The sequence below is a fragment of the Coptis chinensis genome, chromosome 4 (genome assembly GCF_015680905.1).
Source record: "Coptis chinensis isolate HL-2020 chromosome 4, ASM1568090v1, whole genome shotgun sequence".
In the NCBI taxonomy this organism is placed as follows: domain Eukaryota; kingdom Viridiplantae; phylum Streptophyta; class Magnoliopsida; order Ranunculales; family Ranunculaceae; genus Coptis; species Coptis chinensis.
The window spans coordinates 94,117,529-94,131,887 of record NC_141459.1 but is presented as its reverse complement, the minus strand read 5'-3'; the positions used below and the strand labels follow the sequence as shown (position 1 = coordinate 94,131,887).

Sequence of the window (14,359 nt, the reverse complement as noted above, 5' to 3'; positions counted from 1 at the left end):
CTGTGAAGGATGTCTTAATATAATGTGGATCTTATTTCAACAACAAACGGATTTTTGTTTTTGTTTTATAAGTGTGTTTCGTGCTTATAAATTATGACATGATGGATTATTATTGTTACATTTGTTTCACATTGATTTTTACATATTCGAGTATTCTTAAAACATATGCCTTGATTTATTGTTCATAAATATTATATTGAGAATATAACTTGTTGTGGGTGATATATTAAAAGTGGGTTTGTATTATCTTAAAATTTTAAAAATTCATGTTATACAGTAGCAAGTCTTCTTTTAATTGTCATTGTATATGGAAATTAATTTTTGAATATTTTCACCGTTTTAAATAATTAGTAATAATAATAATAGCAATGAACGTCGAGTATTTATTCTTAATTGTTTTGTTTCAGTCTATATAATTTTGATGGAGGGATATGAAAAATTATTTTTTGAAATTCGTGTTATATTTGATCTAGTTGCATTCCTGAATTAGGATTTGATAGTCATTCTATATTTAATATTTCTGATTTCTATAGCTATATATGATTCATTTTTGTTTTGCTGAAATGAGAATATTATAGATTTGATTGTTTATCTTCTTCTTGTATTGATGAATCATAGTTGCATGAAGTTGAGTTAGAGTTCCTTAATAATTTGTTTAACAATGCAAGTAAATAATATTTGTAGATACAATAAAATAATAAAATAAAAGGGTTTCTGATAGCATGACTAAAGTAAATATAAAGTTTTATTGTAGTATCAATGACTTGAGTGATTTTTATTTTAAGTGTATTAGGGCACTAATTTTTCTTTGGTGCATAAGAATGAAAGACTCCATAATGTTTTATGCAGGGATGAACTTACCCCATATTATTGATTAGTTAAGTAGAATATTAATTTTCGTAGAGTTTGTTACGTGTCAAGAAACTATATGCTAAAAAGAAATGATATATTTATCTTGTGTTTAAGTGACAGTAACAATTTGTTTTAATATAGACAGTTAAACTATAATAGATTTTATAGTGGCATGAGGACATATATTATGGAATTATTTAAAAATGATTAATATCAACGTTATCTTGTTTAAGTTTAATCTCGGTATATTCTTGTGTAGATTCCAAGTTAATAACCAACGTTATTTGTTCGTATAGCTTACTTTACTTCCGAATCTAGGGACGAGATTCTTTTGAGATGTGTATAGATGTAACGCCCGTATTTAAAATATGTATTTATCTATTTATTAATTTAATTTATTTATTTATCTAAAATTCGCTAGATTGGATTTGGGATACGTGGGCCTGATTTCTGAGCCCGAGTCTGTGTTGGGCTTAGGTTTCAAACCCGAGTATATATTCATATTTTTCTAGATAATAGGGTTTTGATATAAAAAAAAAATAAAAATGGAGGCAGCTCGTTTGCTAGAGGGTGGAGCGCGACGATTCGGACTAGGAGAGATTCATGGAGCTTTTGATTAAGTGAGTAGTTATGTTTTTTTTCTTTTTATCAAAACTAGAGTTTTACGTCTACGAATAAAAACATTTACTATCGAGTGTTTCCGACTAGTTTTTATAATTATTTATTTCTGTCGATATCTTTTAGTTTTTATTGAAACTGTTGAAATTCTTAATGGAACTGTCGAACTGTGATACTGTGGTGGGGTGGTTTTTATTTGAACTGTGGTATTGTGCTATTTGGTGGTTGAACTGTCGATCTGTGATACTATTGCTGTGTGGGCAGTTTTTATTTTGATTTGGTTGATGTCGGGGGACGTCGAGATCGAAATTTGGAACTATCGAAGCTTCGAGAAGCTATTATGGCGGCGCAAGCCCCACAGCAAGATTTCGGCCTGTGTTTCCTTTAAACTCTTTTTGTTTGTGGTTTTGAACTTTTATTTGGTTGGGTTGTGGTGGTACATTGTTAGCGAACTGTTCAAGCTCTGAAGGAGCGTTAATGGCGTCGCCTGTTCGGACCTTTTTGATTTAAACCCTTGTCTTTTTTATTTTTACTTTGTTGATTTGAGTTTGGTTATTGATGTTGGAATGAGGGCTGTCGAATGGATGCTGGAAAGGGGTAAGATTGAAGCTTGAAGAAGCTTTAATGGCGGCGCGAATTCTAGATCTAGTTTTGATGAAGTATATGAATTGAATGATTTAAGGTTTTTGGTTTTGTTAAAGTTGTAGGGGTTTTTATGGGGATTAAAATCGGTTGGTTGAAATGGGTGATGAGTGGAGGTTGTGGTGGCCGATTTGGTTGCTGCTGGAGCTGCTGGATCTGAGGAAGAAGACGACCTGGTTTCGCTTGGGCTTGGGTTGTTTTGTTTGGGCCGGACTAGTTTCTTTTGCTTGGTTGGTTTCTTTGGTCCCCATGTTATTTTGTTTTGGTTGGGCCGGTTTTGATTTAAGTTTTTGGGCCTAAAGACTAGTTAATTATTGGGCCGGATTAATCTTTTGTTTCGGACCAGTTTAGTTTAAGTTGTGGACCAGTTTTCGTTTAAGTGTTGGGGCCAGTTTCAGTTTAATTCTCTGGGCCGAACCCATTTGTGTTTTGAGCCAGTTTCTAATTTGGTTTTTGGGCCGGTCCATATAACTTAAAATAGATCTAATTGGGTCTTTAAATGTTTAGACTTTTGGGGCCAGGTTCTAAGGTTTGGGTTTGGGCTTGGCTAGTTGGGTTCGAACCATTTTCCTTAGTCATGAGCCCATGAGCCATGCACCTTTGCCCTTAGCCATGAACCATGGCTATGATCCTGAACCTGTTGAACATGAAAACGATATGTTGACTTTGACTTTGACCGTTGACCATTGACAGTGGAATGTTGACTTTTTCCATATTTTTCACATATTTAAGAATATGGACAAATGTAGTAATAAAATATTGTCAAAAATTGTATAATTTTGTTTGTCATTATCTAATTAAGATTTGACGTGAATAGTGTGTAAAGAATATAAATATGGACACGTAACAAGAGGGGAATTTTTATAAGACTTAGATATATATGTTTTTACAAGAATTAAACTACACATGGACCCAGATTCATGGACTTTAGTTTTGGGCTTTTTGATAGTTGATCAGTTTGACTTTACTTGTGATTTGGACTCGAATAATTATGCGTGATGTTTGGACTTGAGTTGTTCTTTCTTTTTAAAGTCGTTCCATTTTGACATTGGTAGAATGGACATATATTTTGATTATTTATTTAATACTTGTATGGTGCACAAATGGAAATAATGCGTGCCTCTGATGGTGTATTGAGTTCACATAAATATATTGAACGAATACATTACATAAGTAATTACTATTATGAGTTGCTACTTAAATGAATGTAGTATTTATGAAGGCTTGAGATATTCCATATGGTGTAGTACAATATATAATTGGCATGTGAAATAATAAGTTTCGAGATTTGAAATAGAGATGCTTGAATATCGTGAAATGAATATAATTTGCACGTGATAATGTGGATTGTTTTATAACGAGAAACGTTGAACTTTAGTACAATTAAGTACACTTGAATAAATTACGTAACAAAAATTCTAGAACTTAGCTACCACAACTCATGTGATTTGGCCTTTTGGCGTTTCAGTGAATCTGAATGGCCCTTCGGGCATAAGTAATTTGATTGGCCCTTCTGGCGTTTCAGTGAATCTGAATGGCCTTTCTAGCGTAACCGAATGGTGGCTTGATTATTCCGTTCGCAAAATTAGAACGAGATGCGCGATATTTTATGCCGAATAGTGGCAGTACTTACATAATGACTTTCGTACGTGTGAGGGTTACCTGGTGTGCGGCATCCCGCTCAGGATAGTTATGCACGGAGTGACTCATTATGTGAGGGGAGGCATGTGGATGTACATACATGTTCGGCGTTGGGAAGCGATTGTGGTAACCAAGGAAACTAGGTAAGACATAGATACGACGTGATTTTAGGGACACGCAAAGAAAGCCTTAATTAATATAATTATGATAATATGTTGGTTAATGATATATCTTTAGATAGATGATTATATATGGTTTTGCATAAGGGTGAGTCAAACTAATTACTTGATGCGGTAAGTATAGAATATGTTTGGCTAATTATTAATTTAGTTAGAACCTAAGGCCTCGGTGGTGGAACTAAATGCATTTGTATTATTGTTGGGAAGATAAGGCGTCTTAGTGGAGGAACTACCTGCCTTAATTATTGTACTTAAGGATGTTATTAATTGTTGGAAGTTAAGGCGCCTCGGTGAAGGAACTAACTGCCTTATATATATATATATATATATATATATATATATATATTTTTGATTTTTTAGATTCACACCAAAGATTTTTTATAATCTTGACCGATTTGCATGTTTGCTTGTCGGGTGCGTTCATTAAATGAACATAGTTGATAAGTCTAAAGTTTTAGATGAAGGGGAAGTTAGAATCATCTAAGAGCGCAGTTGCAAAGAAACAAAGGGTGATAAAGTTTGTAGAGTTCAATGAACAATTATTAAAGCAGCAAGGGCATCGTTTGTAGAAATCCCATCATTGGTAAACAAAAGAGACCTATAGTTAGCCAGGCATTGTGCACATAGTAAATTCAGATTTTATGAGTTTGTTGCTTATTCAATTGTAAACATATTCTTGTAACTCCTACTATTATAAATAGAGATCTCTTTAGAGGTGTTGGTGAATAGTGACTTGGTGTATGCAAATTTGTTTCACTTATCTTTTGCGAGAGGAAAAATTAGATATAGACTTGCTTCGGTGAATTGATTTAATTTATATAGGGTTAACTAGTATTACCCCCAAGTTGACCGTGTTTTTTTTGTGTGTATTGAGGGTGGGGAGACCCTAATTTCCCATCTAGGGAGGGATTCTAATTGGCTCATCTAGAGGTAATACTCGTTAACCCATTAAACTATTTAAAATCCCAGTTGTAACAATGTTTCTGTGTAGTGATTAAATGATTTCGTTGCTTCGTTTTGTTTTCTTCCATTTGTGGTTTCGCTATTGTTCTGTTTCTTGCTGTTCTGCTTCTGTTAAACCCATCTGTGTGTACATGTCACAATCCTTTTCCTGTGCTGTTGTTCTCAAAACCTTGAAAGTCGTCATAACCTTAAAATTCATTACAAATTTGACATGTACTCAACGGCCTATGGATTGCATATAAGTCGTTCAAGCAGACTAAGATTAAGCTTTGGTACTGCGATAACCACTAAGTCACAAACTATCTTGATTTTGCTGAGCCATATTGTGTGATATCAGCCTACAGTACCTATAGTTATTTATCTAATTCAAGGGCGCAAGATACAAGCATTAATGGGCTTAAATGCACCTCAAACAAGAAGGTGCATCGATAGGGAAGGATATCAGCTTTTGGAGGGACAACAGGGCTGGCAAGGCGATCAAGAATTAGCGCTTGCAACTTTCAGATACTCAGCTGAAAGATGTTTAGTCTCAATGCAATGGTCAGAGAAGGCCTAATAGAATGCCCACAGATTTTCAAGCACATTTGGCAGCAAGCAGATCTCTCAGAAGACAAAATCGCGAGAGCTGATAGTTATGAACTGATTTGGTCACCATACTTGAAAGGCATACTTTCAGTACGTAGCTTCAGATTTTGATGCTATTAGAATAGAAAATAAACAAAGTAGCTTCGTGGAAGGATGTATGCACCTCAAATTTGCAGTGACAACATATAGAAAACACTTAACAAATGTGCGCACGCAACTGTCTAGCAGTAAAAAGAGGAATTGAAGTAGTATCAAGACACTGATAGATATATTTTCCTGCAGTCTAATTGTATAATTGTTTGAATCGAAACTGTTGAACTGATTATTCCTAACTGCTCCTAAAGTTCTGAGTGTGCCTCAGATATGTCCAATCCTGGGACTCCTCTTTATAATCTTTTAGTCAATTTCAATTTAACTGAACAAGCAAATCACTAGCTTTTGGAATAATCCCTTTCCTTTTGTTTCTTTTTCCATTACTATATGATTTTTCAAACCTCTGATTAGAACGAGTACTTACAAAGAGAATCATCATCAGTTCAATTGATACAGAAATTGAAATGATCAAGGGAAGTCGGCCTAACCCGTAGCTAAAATCCAAAACATTATAAGAGATGATACTGCAATCATCACCCAGCTCAAGAAAGCCAGTGCGACTGCGAACTGATACTTCGAGCAGTCCCCAATGCAAGTCCCCAAGTCCCTGAAGAACAAAACTGTTAACCCTGCCGATGAGGATGCTGCGGCAAGAGACAATATTGCTGTAACCTGTACAAATCATCCAAAATCTATTACACACAGTACTTTGGATCATGAGAATGACAATTAAACACAGAAGGGTTTATTGAGGCCCACCCAGTCTCCAACGACGAAGAGGCTGACCATTACAGGATTGTGGATGACCGTCTTTTTTGCCAAGGCATATGCATCCAACCATGCGAGCCCAAAACTCCAGAGCACTTGCAAACCCATTGATGCAATCAGATAACTACAGAAGGCAACATGGTGTTCAACATAAGACTAGGCACCTTCACTACCAAGGGCTAAATCACTTTATAGAAAAAACAATAAAATGAGCTGTGTAGGAGTTGCATAGTGTAACAAAGAGATGTACACTGAAATGGCTGTGTATTTAATCTGCTCGACTCTGACAATTCAACCACAGTACCAAAGAGACATCCATGGGTAAGATGAAGTAAAAGTGGTAGGCTAACCAACACGAGTTTCTAGAATTCAATACCATCGGTTCCGAATTCAGATATACATATTATATCTGAAAAATGTTTTTATAGTGGAATTATGTCCTTGTTCATCCACAGGCATATCTGTGGCTTGAAGGCAAACATAACTATATAATGGCTTATTTTTTCTTTGATGTAATCAGCCGATTTCTTTTCAAGACAGATTGATGTCTATAGGAGTCTACACTCCACCAGTTAAATGTTGATATTTACGTAAAATGTAATTTAAAAAGAAAAATCATGACCAGAACTTTCAAGCAAGGTGCCTAATTCTTGTTCTGCAGTTGGTACTAAACAAAGTCTGTTTGTTGTGATTCTAGTGGATTCAGCTGGTTTCTGTTATCCAATTCTGATTCCTAAAACTAAAAGTGGAAGTATATGAGAACACTAAATTATGGAATTGGTACTCTTGGATAACAGAAAGTCAGAAAAGGTGCTGAACCAATTAGCAGTCTCACTCTAGTTTCAGGTTGTCCCAGTTTCAAACATGCCCCTCATCTGGAACAGGGACGCACAAGACTGCTCGGATCTCTTGCTTTCTCTCTTTGAAAACCACCTCTAACTACTATACTTATTTTAACTATTCCTTTGTATTTAAGCAAGAACCATAAATTAGGTTCATTATGACCGAACACATCAATTTCGAGAAGGTATTGACACTTGTGATTGTGCAAATCACAATGATGCATATATACTTTCCATCATAAGACTTACATTAAAAATGTGTGAATAAGCCTGTTTTTAAAGAGATCAGTAACTCAATTGTGTGTGGCGGGATGATACCAACTGACAACATCAAAGAGTTACTGATCTCATTTAAAACAGGCTTACCAATCAAAAAAAAAAAAATAAGGCTTACATTATCAAAGATTGGTCCATGAAGTTGAAATCATATGACAGACACAAGAAGTTGGTCGTCTCTCGTCTGAGAGCTACACTATGTTCTCTATCTAAATAATCAACTTTGTACCTATACAGTATATATTTTTTACTCCACAATATTTTGTGTTCTTAACATACCAAGTCATTTCCACTCCAAAATCCATGGTGAACATACACATTTTTCTTACATCTTCATTGTTTAACTGCAAAATGTTTTCATTGAGTCAATCTGAGATGATACCCAACTGGGATCAGATAAAAAGTTTTCAATGATATTTACAAAGAGTGACTAATCAATTGTGCATAGGATTATTGGAAGTTACAAGAAAAGGTATCTGACTTCTAAGTAGTTATTATTATTTGATATATCAAACCCAATCATGTTATGTGATCCGAACGCATTCCACAAATCTATATTGCCTAATACACGTTGTACCTAACTTTTTCTTGAGCACAAAAGCAGAAGATTAAAATATATACCAGAAAGCTGTGTAGCTGAAAAAATTGGTTGTCGTAGCCATCGAAGCAATCGAGCCGGCCGCCAACAAACATTGCAAGATTCTAAGAGCAAGACCAGTATATGTCCCAGGTGTTCCCGGGAAAACCTTCATTTTCTTAACCAGAACAATTAAAAAATTAAAGTAAACAAAACTAGAAAACTGTGAATTAAGAACTGGGTACTTGAAAGATTTGGGAGATGAATTGAGAAGAGAACAGAGGAAGAGGATGGAAAGAGACCTTCTTGGACAAGTTTTAAGTAACTTGAAAATAAAGGAAAAGACAAAGACTTGTTTAACCAACCCAAGTACAAATGTCAGTTTGTAAGAACAGGAAAAGTCAACGTTAATTGATGTAACTCAACTCCGGTCTTTTTTAGATTTTAACAAAATTCCAGTTGAAATGGATAGGCCTATTACCACTTACCAGCCAACCAAATTTACCTTTTTTTTTTTCCAATTAATGTCAAGATAATTATGTGGACAAATTCATTCCACAAAATATGTTGGATTTGAGTTCCAAGGTTTAAGGTCGTATATATTGGGATTTTGTTTTTAAAAAATATGATCATATTTTTAGCACTGGGCACACAAGTACATCTTTGTGGACTATTATTATATGGTGTGGACTGTGGACCAAAAAGATGGAGGGAAGGTGGCAGTTGTGAGAGTTGAGGGTTTTAGAAAGGGCGAATTGAAAGAAATTGGACTGAACTTGTTCTGCAGCTAAAGATGCAAAATATATTGTTGAAGGCTTAAGTTAACAGTGTGAAGGTAATTTCTCTTCCCACTTTCTAGTGTAGTAATTTTATCTTCCCTATGGTTATATTGATTGATCATATTGTTTAGTAATGCATAGCTTGGTCATTAACTAACTAATTAATTAATATTAATTCTATGATACATGCACGCTGTGTCTGTTTCTTTGAGTTCTTAGTTTTAACTATAAAGAATTTGTTTTGTTTGAATAGTTTCGAATTACGATTCTATCTAGTGGGAATTGTTACAGACTTGCCAAGGGCCAAATTGGGGCTGCCGTTTCTTCCCCTCACAAAATCAAATTATAAAGAGCCTTTTCACAATTGGAAAAAACAAATTAAGTCTGTCGAAGCCAATCAGTGATTTTTTTTGTTTTTAGTGAGTGTCTTTTGCTTCTTTTAATATATATACGAATGCTATGCTGCTTAGCATGCATGATTTGGAGGTATTTGGTTAAATATTTGTGGAATGAAGTTATCATATGCTATCATGAAGATACTCACAGATTGGGTGCTTTTGAAGACAGTGTATAGACCTAGGACTTGATCTTGGAGATGGATATTTCCATATTCCAAATACAGACTATCCAAGTGACGGAGTCAATCCCGTCTTTTTATTCTATATGTAATCTCTTTGTTAAAATGACATGCCACTTGAATAATTTGAGGATGCGTTCACACTAACCCGCTCATGTTCTTGAAAACTATGAGTTAATACCATTCCGATTTGCATAACCATTTCATTAGCATATTCTTATCATGGTCCTTCACTTCCTACAGCACAGCCGAGAAGACTTAATGTGTTTTTAAACGTGAACTGAAATTGTTCAAAACTTTAAAACCAAATTTCCTTGTAGAACCATGTATACAACCGTTGGTCCTAGTGCTTTGTTGTCTCCTTATGCTTCAAACTTACCCTCAATCTTTCTTTTGAACCTCTCGACTTACCTTGTCTGGTAGATGAATGAATTTCTATTATCACGTCCGCCCAACAACATTTAGTTAGCACTTACCTTGTCTCCCCTCATGTCCGATCCCCAGCCATACAGTCACACACACACAGTGAAAAGAGATATTGCTGGCTCTGCCTCTGTTTCTTTCCTAAATTTATATTTCACTTTGATTGTACTGCTCCCCTGTAGTTCCCTAAGGATCGTCAGGTGAAGCTTGATTTTCTTAATCATTCTTTTTGGATGGACCCACTTATTTCTATTTCTGAATTTGCTATACCCTTTCTTTTTAGTGAAGCACAATTTACTCACAACATTTTGTCTTTAGACAAGGTTTCTCTATAATTTGAAACTTGCATAATCTTATAGGAAATAATATCCTAGTAAAACACTCGTAAACTAAACTAAAAATTTATTACACATCAAATTATTCAAGTGAGAAACACAAACATGTGTGGATCCTCCTAATTATTCTGATCATATCGTAAAATGAGGCAGGGTTGACTTTCCGTCTAAACCTTTGGACTTATAGAGCGTAATATATTCAGCGGCCGTGGTTCCCCTATATTTTGGGGGATCATCTTCCGACAAGAGCTCCTTTATTGGTCCATATAGTTTTGATTCGTGTTCCCTTGGATAGAAGAATGTTGCTACTGATATCCTTGGACCAATCTGTCCAGCTCGTACTCTATGCTCCACGCTTCTGAACTTGTCATTTGTGATTAGCTACATAATACACAAACAAGAAGAAGGTAAGTAAGAATGTTAAGGGTTTGGAAATTTAGTGCAGTCTTACCTGTAAAATATCCCCGATGTTTGCTACTAGAGCTCCTTGCTTAGGAGGAACATCCACCCAATGGTTTTGATGAAGAACTTGGAGGCCACCAATCTGATCTTGTAAAAGAATAGTGAGGAAAGTTGGATCCGCATGCTTGGTAGTGCCTATAGTTAAATCTGGCTCAGGACATGCGGGATAGTAATGACCCATCCATGCTTCAGTTTTCATGCATTCTATGTGATCAAGGTAATCAGAGCTAAGACCTAGAGCCTCTGAGAGTAATTCGGACAATGTACCCTTAAGTTTGATAATGCATTTAATGTACGTGATCATTATCTCTCTGCAAAAATGGTAGACAAGGTACAGGCTTTCAGCTGATAACCCTTGCACTTTTACAGAAAAGGTTCACTTCGGAAGTTGTATGATGTAAATTAAAGGCGATATGCTTGTAGCCCTTCGGCAGTTCTAGGCATAATTGAGTTCCCATTGATCGATAGAAGTATCAGCTTAATAGAAGTAAGATTATATAGAGTACTCTTTCCATGTTGTGTAGTTTCTTATGCAAGAAAGATAGAACCGGTCAGGCTTAGTACATAAAAATGTAGAATGCGGGATTGAAATCGTTTTTTAGTGCAATATTGAAGATAAAATTGTTGATAAATAACATGCACCCAAAGAACTTTTGGCCGTGTATAGCTTCGCAATATTGAAGATTATACTTGATGATAAATAAAATGCACCCAAAGAAAATTTGGCTGTGTATAGCTTAATTGCATTTCATACCCTTAGTGTCACTCAGTCAAATGTGTTCTAAATTATTTGACCTACAAAATACCTTTCCCTGAGTTATGCATGCAAAACTCAATACATAGATTTGTGTAGTGATATATTAGAGAGCTGTTGTATGGTAAATGTATGTGATTCTTGTATGGTAATTAGTTCATCCTTTTTAGAAGGAAATGTAGGGTTCTGTCTTAGCAAAGAACAGAAACAAACCTTATGGAGCTTCAGATATAAAAGAATCAACTAAGGCTTTTTACCTATAACTATGGTGATGAACTGGAATTTTATCTTGTTGATTTCAGAAATTGTTGACTGCAGTATCAATTACAACTGAGGGTGGTAAATACATACTACTCCTCACATAACTAGATAGTATTGGTGCCAAAAGCTTCAAAGCGGTTTAAGTTACTTTTGGACTAAATATATATTGTTAGTGCTGATCCAACAAATATTACCTGCACACTGAAGGCAGTTCTTCAACAGGTTGGTCTTCACGGAAAAAACAATACAGTGAATCTCTCCAATTTGCAGCTTCTGATTTATAAAGATCTCCATTGCTATAAAATCTTACTTTTTTTGAGTATTCGCGTCCATATATCTTCTTTTTCTCATCTGTAGGTTGCTCATGAAATCGCCTCACGCCTTCAATCATCTCATCTAGTACGCTAACTGGGATTCCATGGCTAATCATTTGAAAGAATCCCCATGTCTCTGATGCTCTCTTAATGTCCTCAACAACTACCTTCCTTCTGTCTCCATGAACACCTTCAAGATTTATAACTGGAATCTGAAGGTACTCACCATTACTGTCTGATTCCTTTGGTAGTTTTTCAGAAGAATGAATGAAAATTTTTGGAATTCTGGTCACGCCTGAATCTACAAGTCCTTTAACTCCAGCTTTTGTTTCATCAAACTCCCTGATTTCTTTTGCTCTGTCATAATCTAACACCTTTCTGAGGATGCATTCTTCAGTATTCATTGCTAAAAACGACTTATTCTTGGATGAGAAGTGGTTTGTCCTCGAAAACCAGTTAAGATGCTACTGCATTAATTTTCAAGTGATACAAGAATTAGATAGAGATGCCTATTAATTCTATTTTGACATTTTGCTTATTGGCTTGTCTTTCTCATGCTTTTCCTATATCAATAACGTCAGTGAGGATTTAATATTTTTTTTTCCTATTTTTTATTTTTTTGTGAAGATTCCATGCAGCAGGAGGAAAGCACCAAGATAAAGCTATCATTGGTCTATCATTCTTTCATGTATGACAAAGTCAGTTACCAAAGACAAGCTATACTGGTCTGTTTTCATATATGACAAGTCTGTTACACATGCACCAAAAGAGCCCAATCCGGTCTGCTGTGCTTCCACCTATAACATGCCTGCTGCTCGAACTCTTTAACACTAAATAGGGATGTAGGCTAGTAAAATTATATTACCGAAAGTCATGATTCCGAAAAGAAAAACAGAAGAATGTATATTTTGCAGAAAAACAACCCTTTATACGAATCTGTCTATTTAGATGAAGCTTTGGTGAAGTTACTCTTCATGAAATTCCCATTTTACTATATAGTTCTTTTCTAGTCTGATATGTTGCCATCACGGTGCAAAAATTAGTTTTCACTTTCATTAAGGAAAATATATTATTGTTATGTTGCTGTCTGGTACTTGTTAACATCAGAATGTAGAATTATCCCCTCGAATTTTCCTATGATTTGTTTGATTAATTTGTCGATTTATTGGCAGTCCATCATCTAATAGACTAATAACAAACGCATCACACAATCACACATTTACACCCAAAGCTTCATAGAAAGTGATAGTTGTCATCATTCATCAAGGCACACAATGCATTAAACATTTAAACCTTACCGTTGAAAATAACCGTCGGCATCAAAAGATTTAGATTCCATTTAGCAATTAACACAAATTTATTTAGGTATCACATATTATGATTAACTTGGGATGACAATTATTATGCCTTTTTCCCTCTAGAGATTTATGTATGTTTAAAAATGATTCAACCCAACACGTGCTGTATATATATGTCTCCGTCCCCATAATATACGACGATGACCCACCAATGGCGAGACATATATTATTGTACTAGTGGATATCATCAATTATTATGTGTGACATAGTGACATACTGACATGCCAAAAAAGTGTATATCAGTTGGATTCCCAAATTCGGATATGGGGATTGTGATTTGTGAGATGATATGAAACAGAAATGAGTTGTTCGGAATGATGCTTGTACTTGAAAACTGCTTTGTGTATTAGTAATGTGCCCAGTTCTGAACTGAAGTTGCCTTGAAGATTCAGCGAGAGCCATTGCGCTAAAAACATGTGCATTTATGTAACCTTACTGTTAATTAGGGATGGTGTTTGATCATTGAAATTTCTGAGACATTCTCTGATACTGAAGCGAACTATGAATGTAGTTTCAGCTAATATTTGATGGTTCGAATTTTGCAAACAAAGTCACAATGGTGGCCACGAAATTGCCATCCTACATTCAGTATCATGACATTGATTGAACAAATCTTTAATATCCAAACTCCCTACTCAACCTCCAAAATAATGCTCGTGGCTGTAGTTTGTAAAACCAACTCATAGTGGAATCCATTCAAAAAACCTTTACAATTAATACAGGAATCACTCAACCAAGAATCTTTCTTCATACGGAAGATTTTGAAAAAATGATATAGGGGTCTATGGATAAAAAGATATGGCTGGGCAATTGCGAGGATCATGTTTTGGGTGGAGAAAATGTATGGGTTTAAGGTTCTGGATGATTGAAAACAATGGATTGTAATTAACTTTCTTTCTCCAATTTGTTTTTTACTGCATTTGGTTGATTTGTTCAAACTGTCAGATAATACGAAATTTTTCTCTCTTTCGAGTTTATACTTGAATGCATTAAGTGATTTCTAATATTTAGATTTAATTCTAGGCTTTAGTAGCTTTAATTAATACTATTAGTGTTATAC

At 35.1% G+C, this 14,359-nt stretch overlaps 2 protein-coding genes and 1 long non-coding RNA gene across 3 annotated transcripts; 1 reads left to right on the top strand and 2 right to left on the bottom strand.

Annotated features, from left to right (window-relative positions):
• Window positions 1-5,916: 5,916 nt before the first annotated feature.
• Window positions 5,917-8,357, bottom strand: LOC147505797 (CASP-like protein 5B3). Its single transcript, XM_086558232.1, has 3 exons — window positions 8,081-8,357; window positions 6,333-6,465; window positions 5,917-6,245 (listed from the first exon to the last, which is right to left on the bottom strand). The coding sequence occupies exons 1-3, from the start codon at window positions 8,209-8,211 to the stop codon at window positions 6,057-6,059; spliced, it is 453 nt and encodes a 150-aa protein (XP_086414358.1). The 5' UTR covers window positions 8,212-8,357; the 3' UTR covers window positions 5,917-6,056.
• Window positions 8,358-8,597: 240 nt separating this feature from the next.
• LOC147505795 (uncharacterized) lies at window positions 8,598-12,894 on the top strand. The gene is made up of 2 exons (XR_015193474.1): window positions 8,598-8,871; window positions 12,569-12,894. It is a non-coding gene; the product is annotated as an uncharacterized LOC147505795 (long non-coding RNA).
• Window positions 10,122-12,456, bottom strand: LOC147505796 (1-aminocyclopropane-1-carboxylate oxidase homolog 1-like). The gene is made up of 3 exons (XM_086558231.1): window positions 11,822-12,456; window positions 10,602-10,923; window positions 10,122-10,531 (listed from the first exon to the last, which is right to left on the bottom strand). The coding sequence occupies exons 1-3, from the start codon at window positions 12,343-12,345 to the stop codon at window positions 10,283-10,285; spliced, it is 1,095 nt and encodes a 364-aa protein (XP_086414357.1). The 5' UTR covers window positions 12,346-12,456; the 3' UTR covers window positions 10,122-10,282.
• Window positions 12,895-14,359: the final 1,465 nt, after the last annotated feature.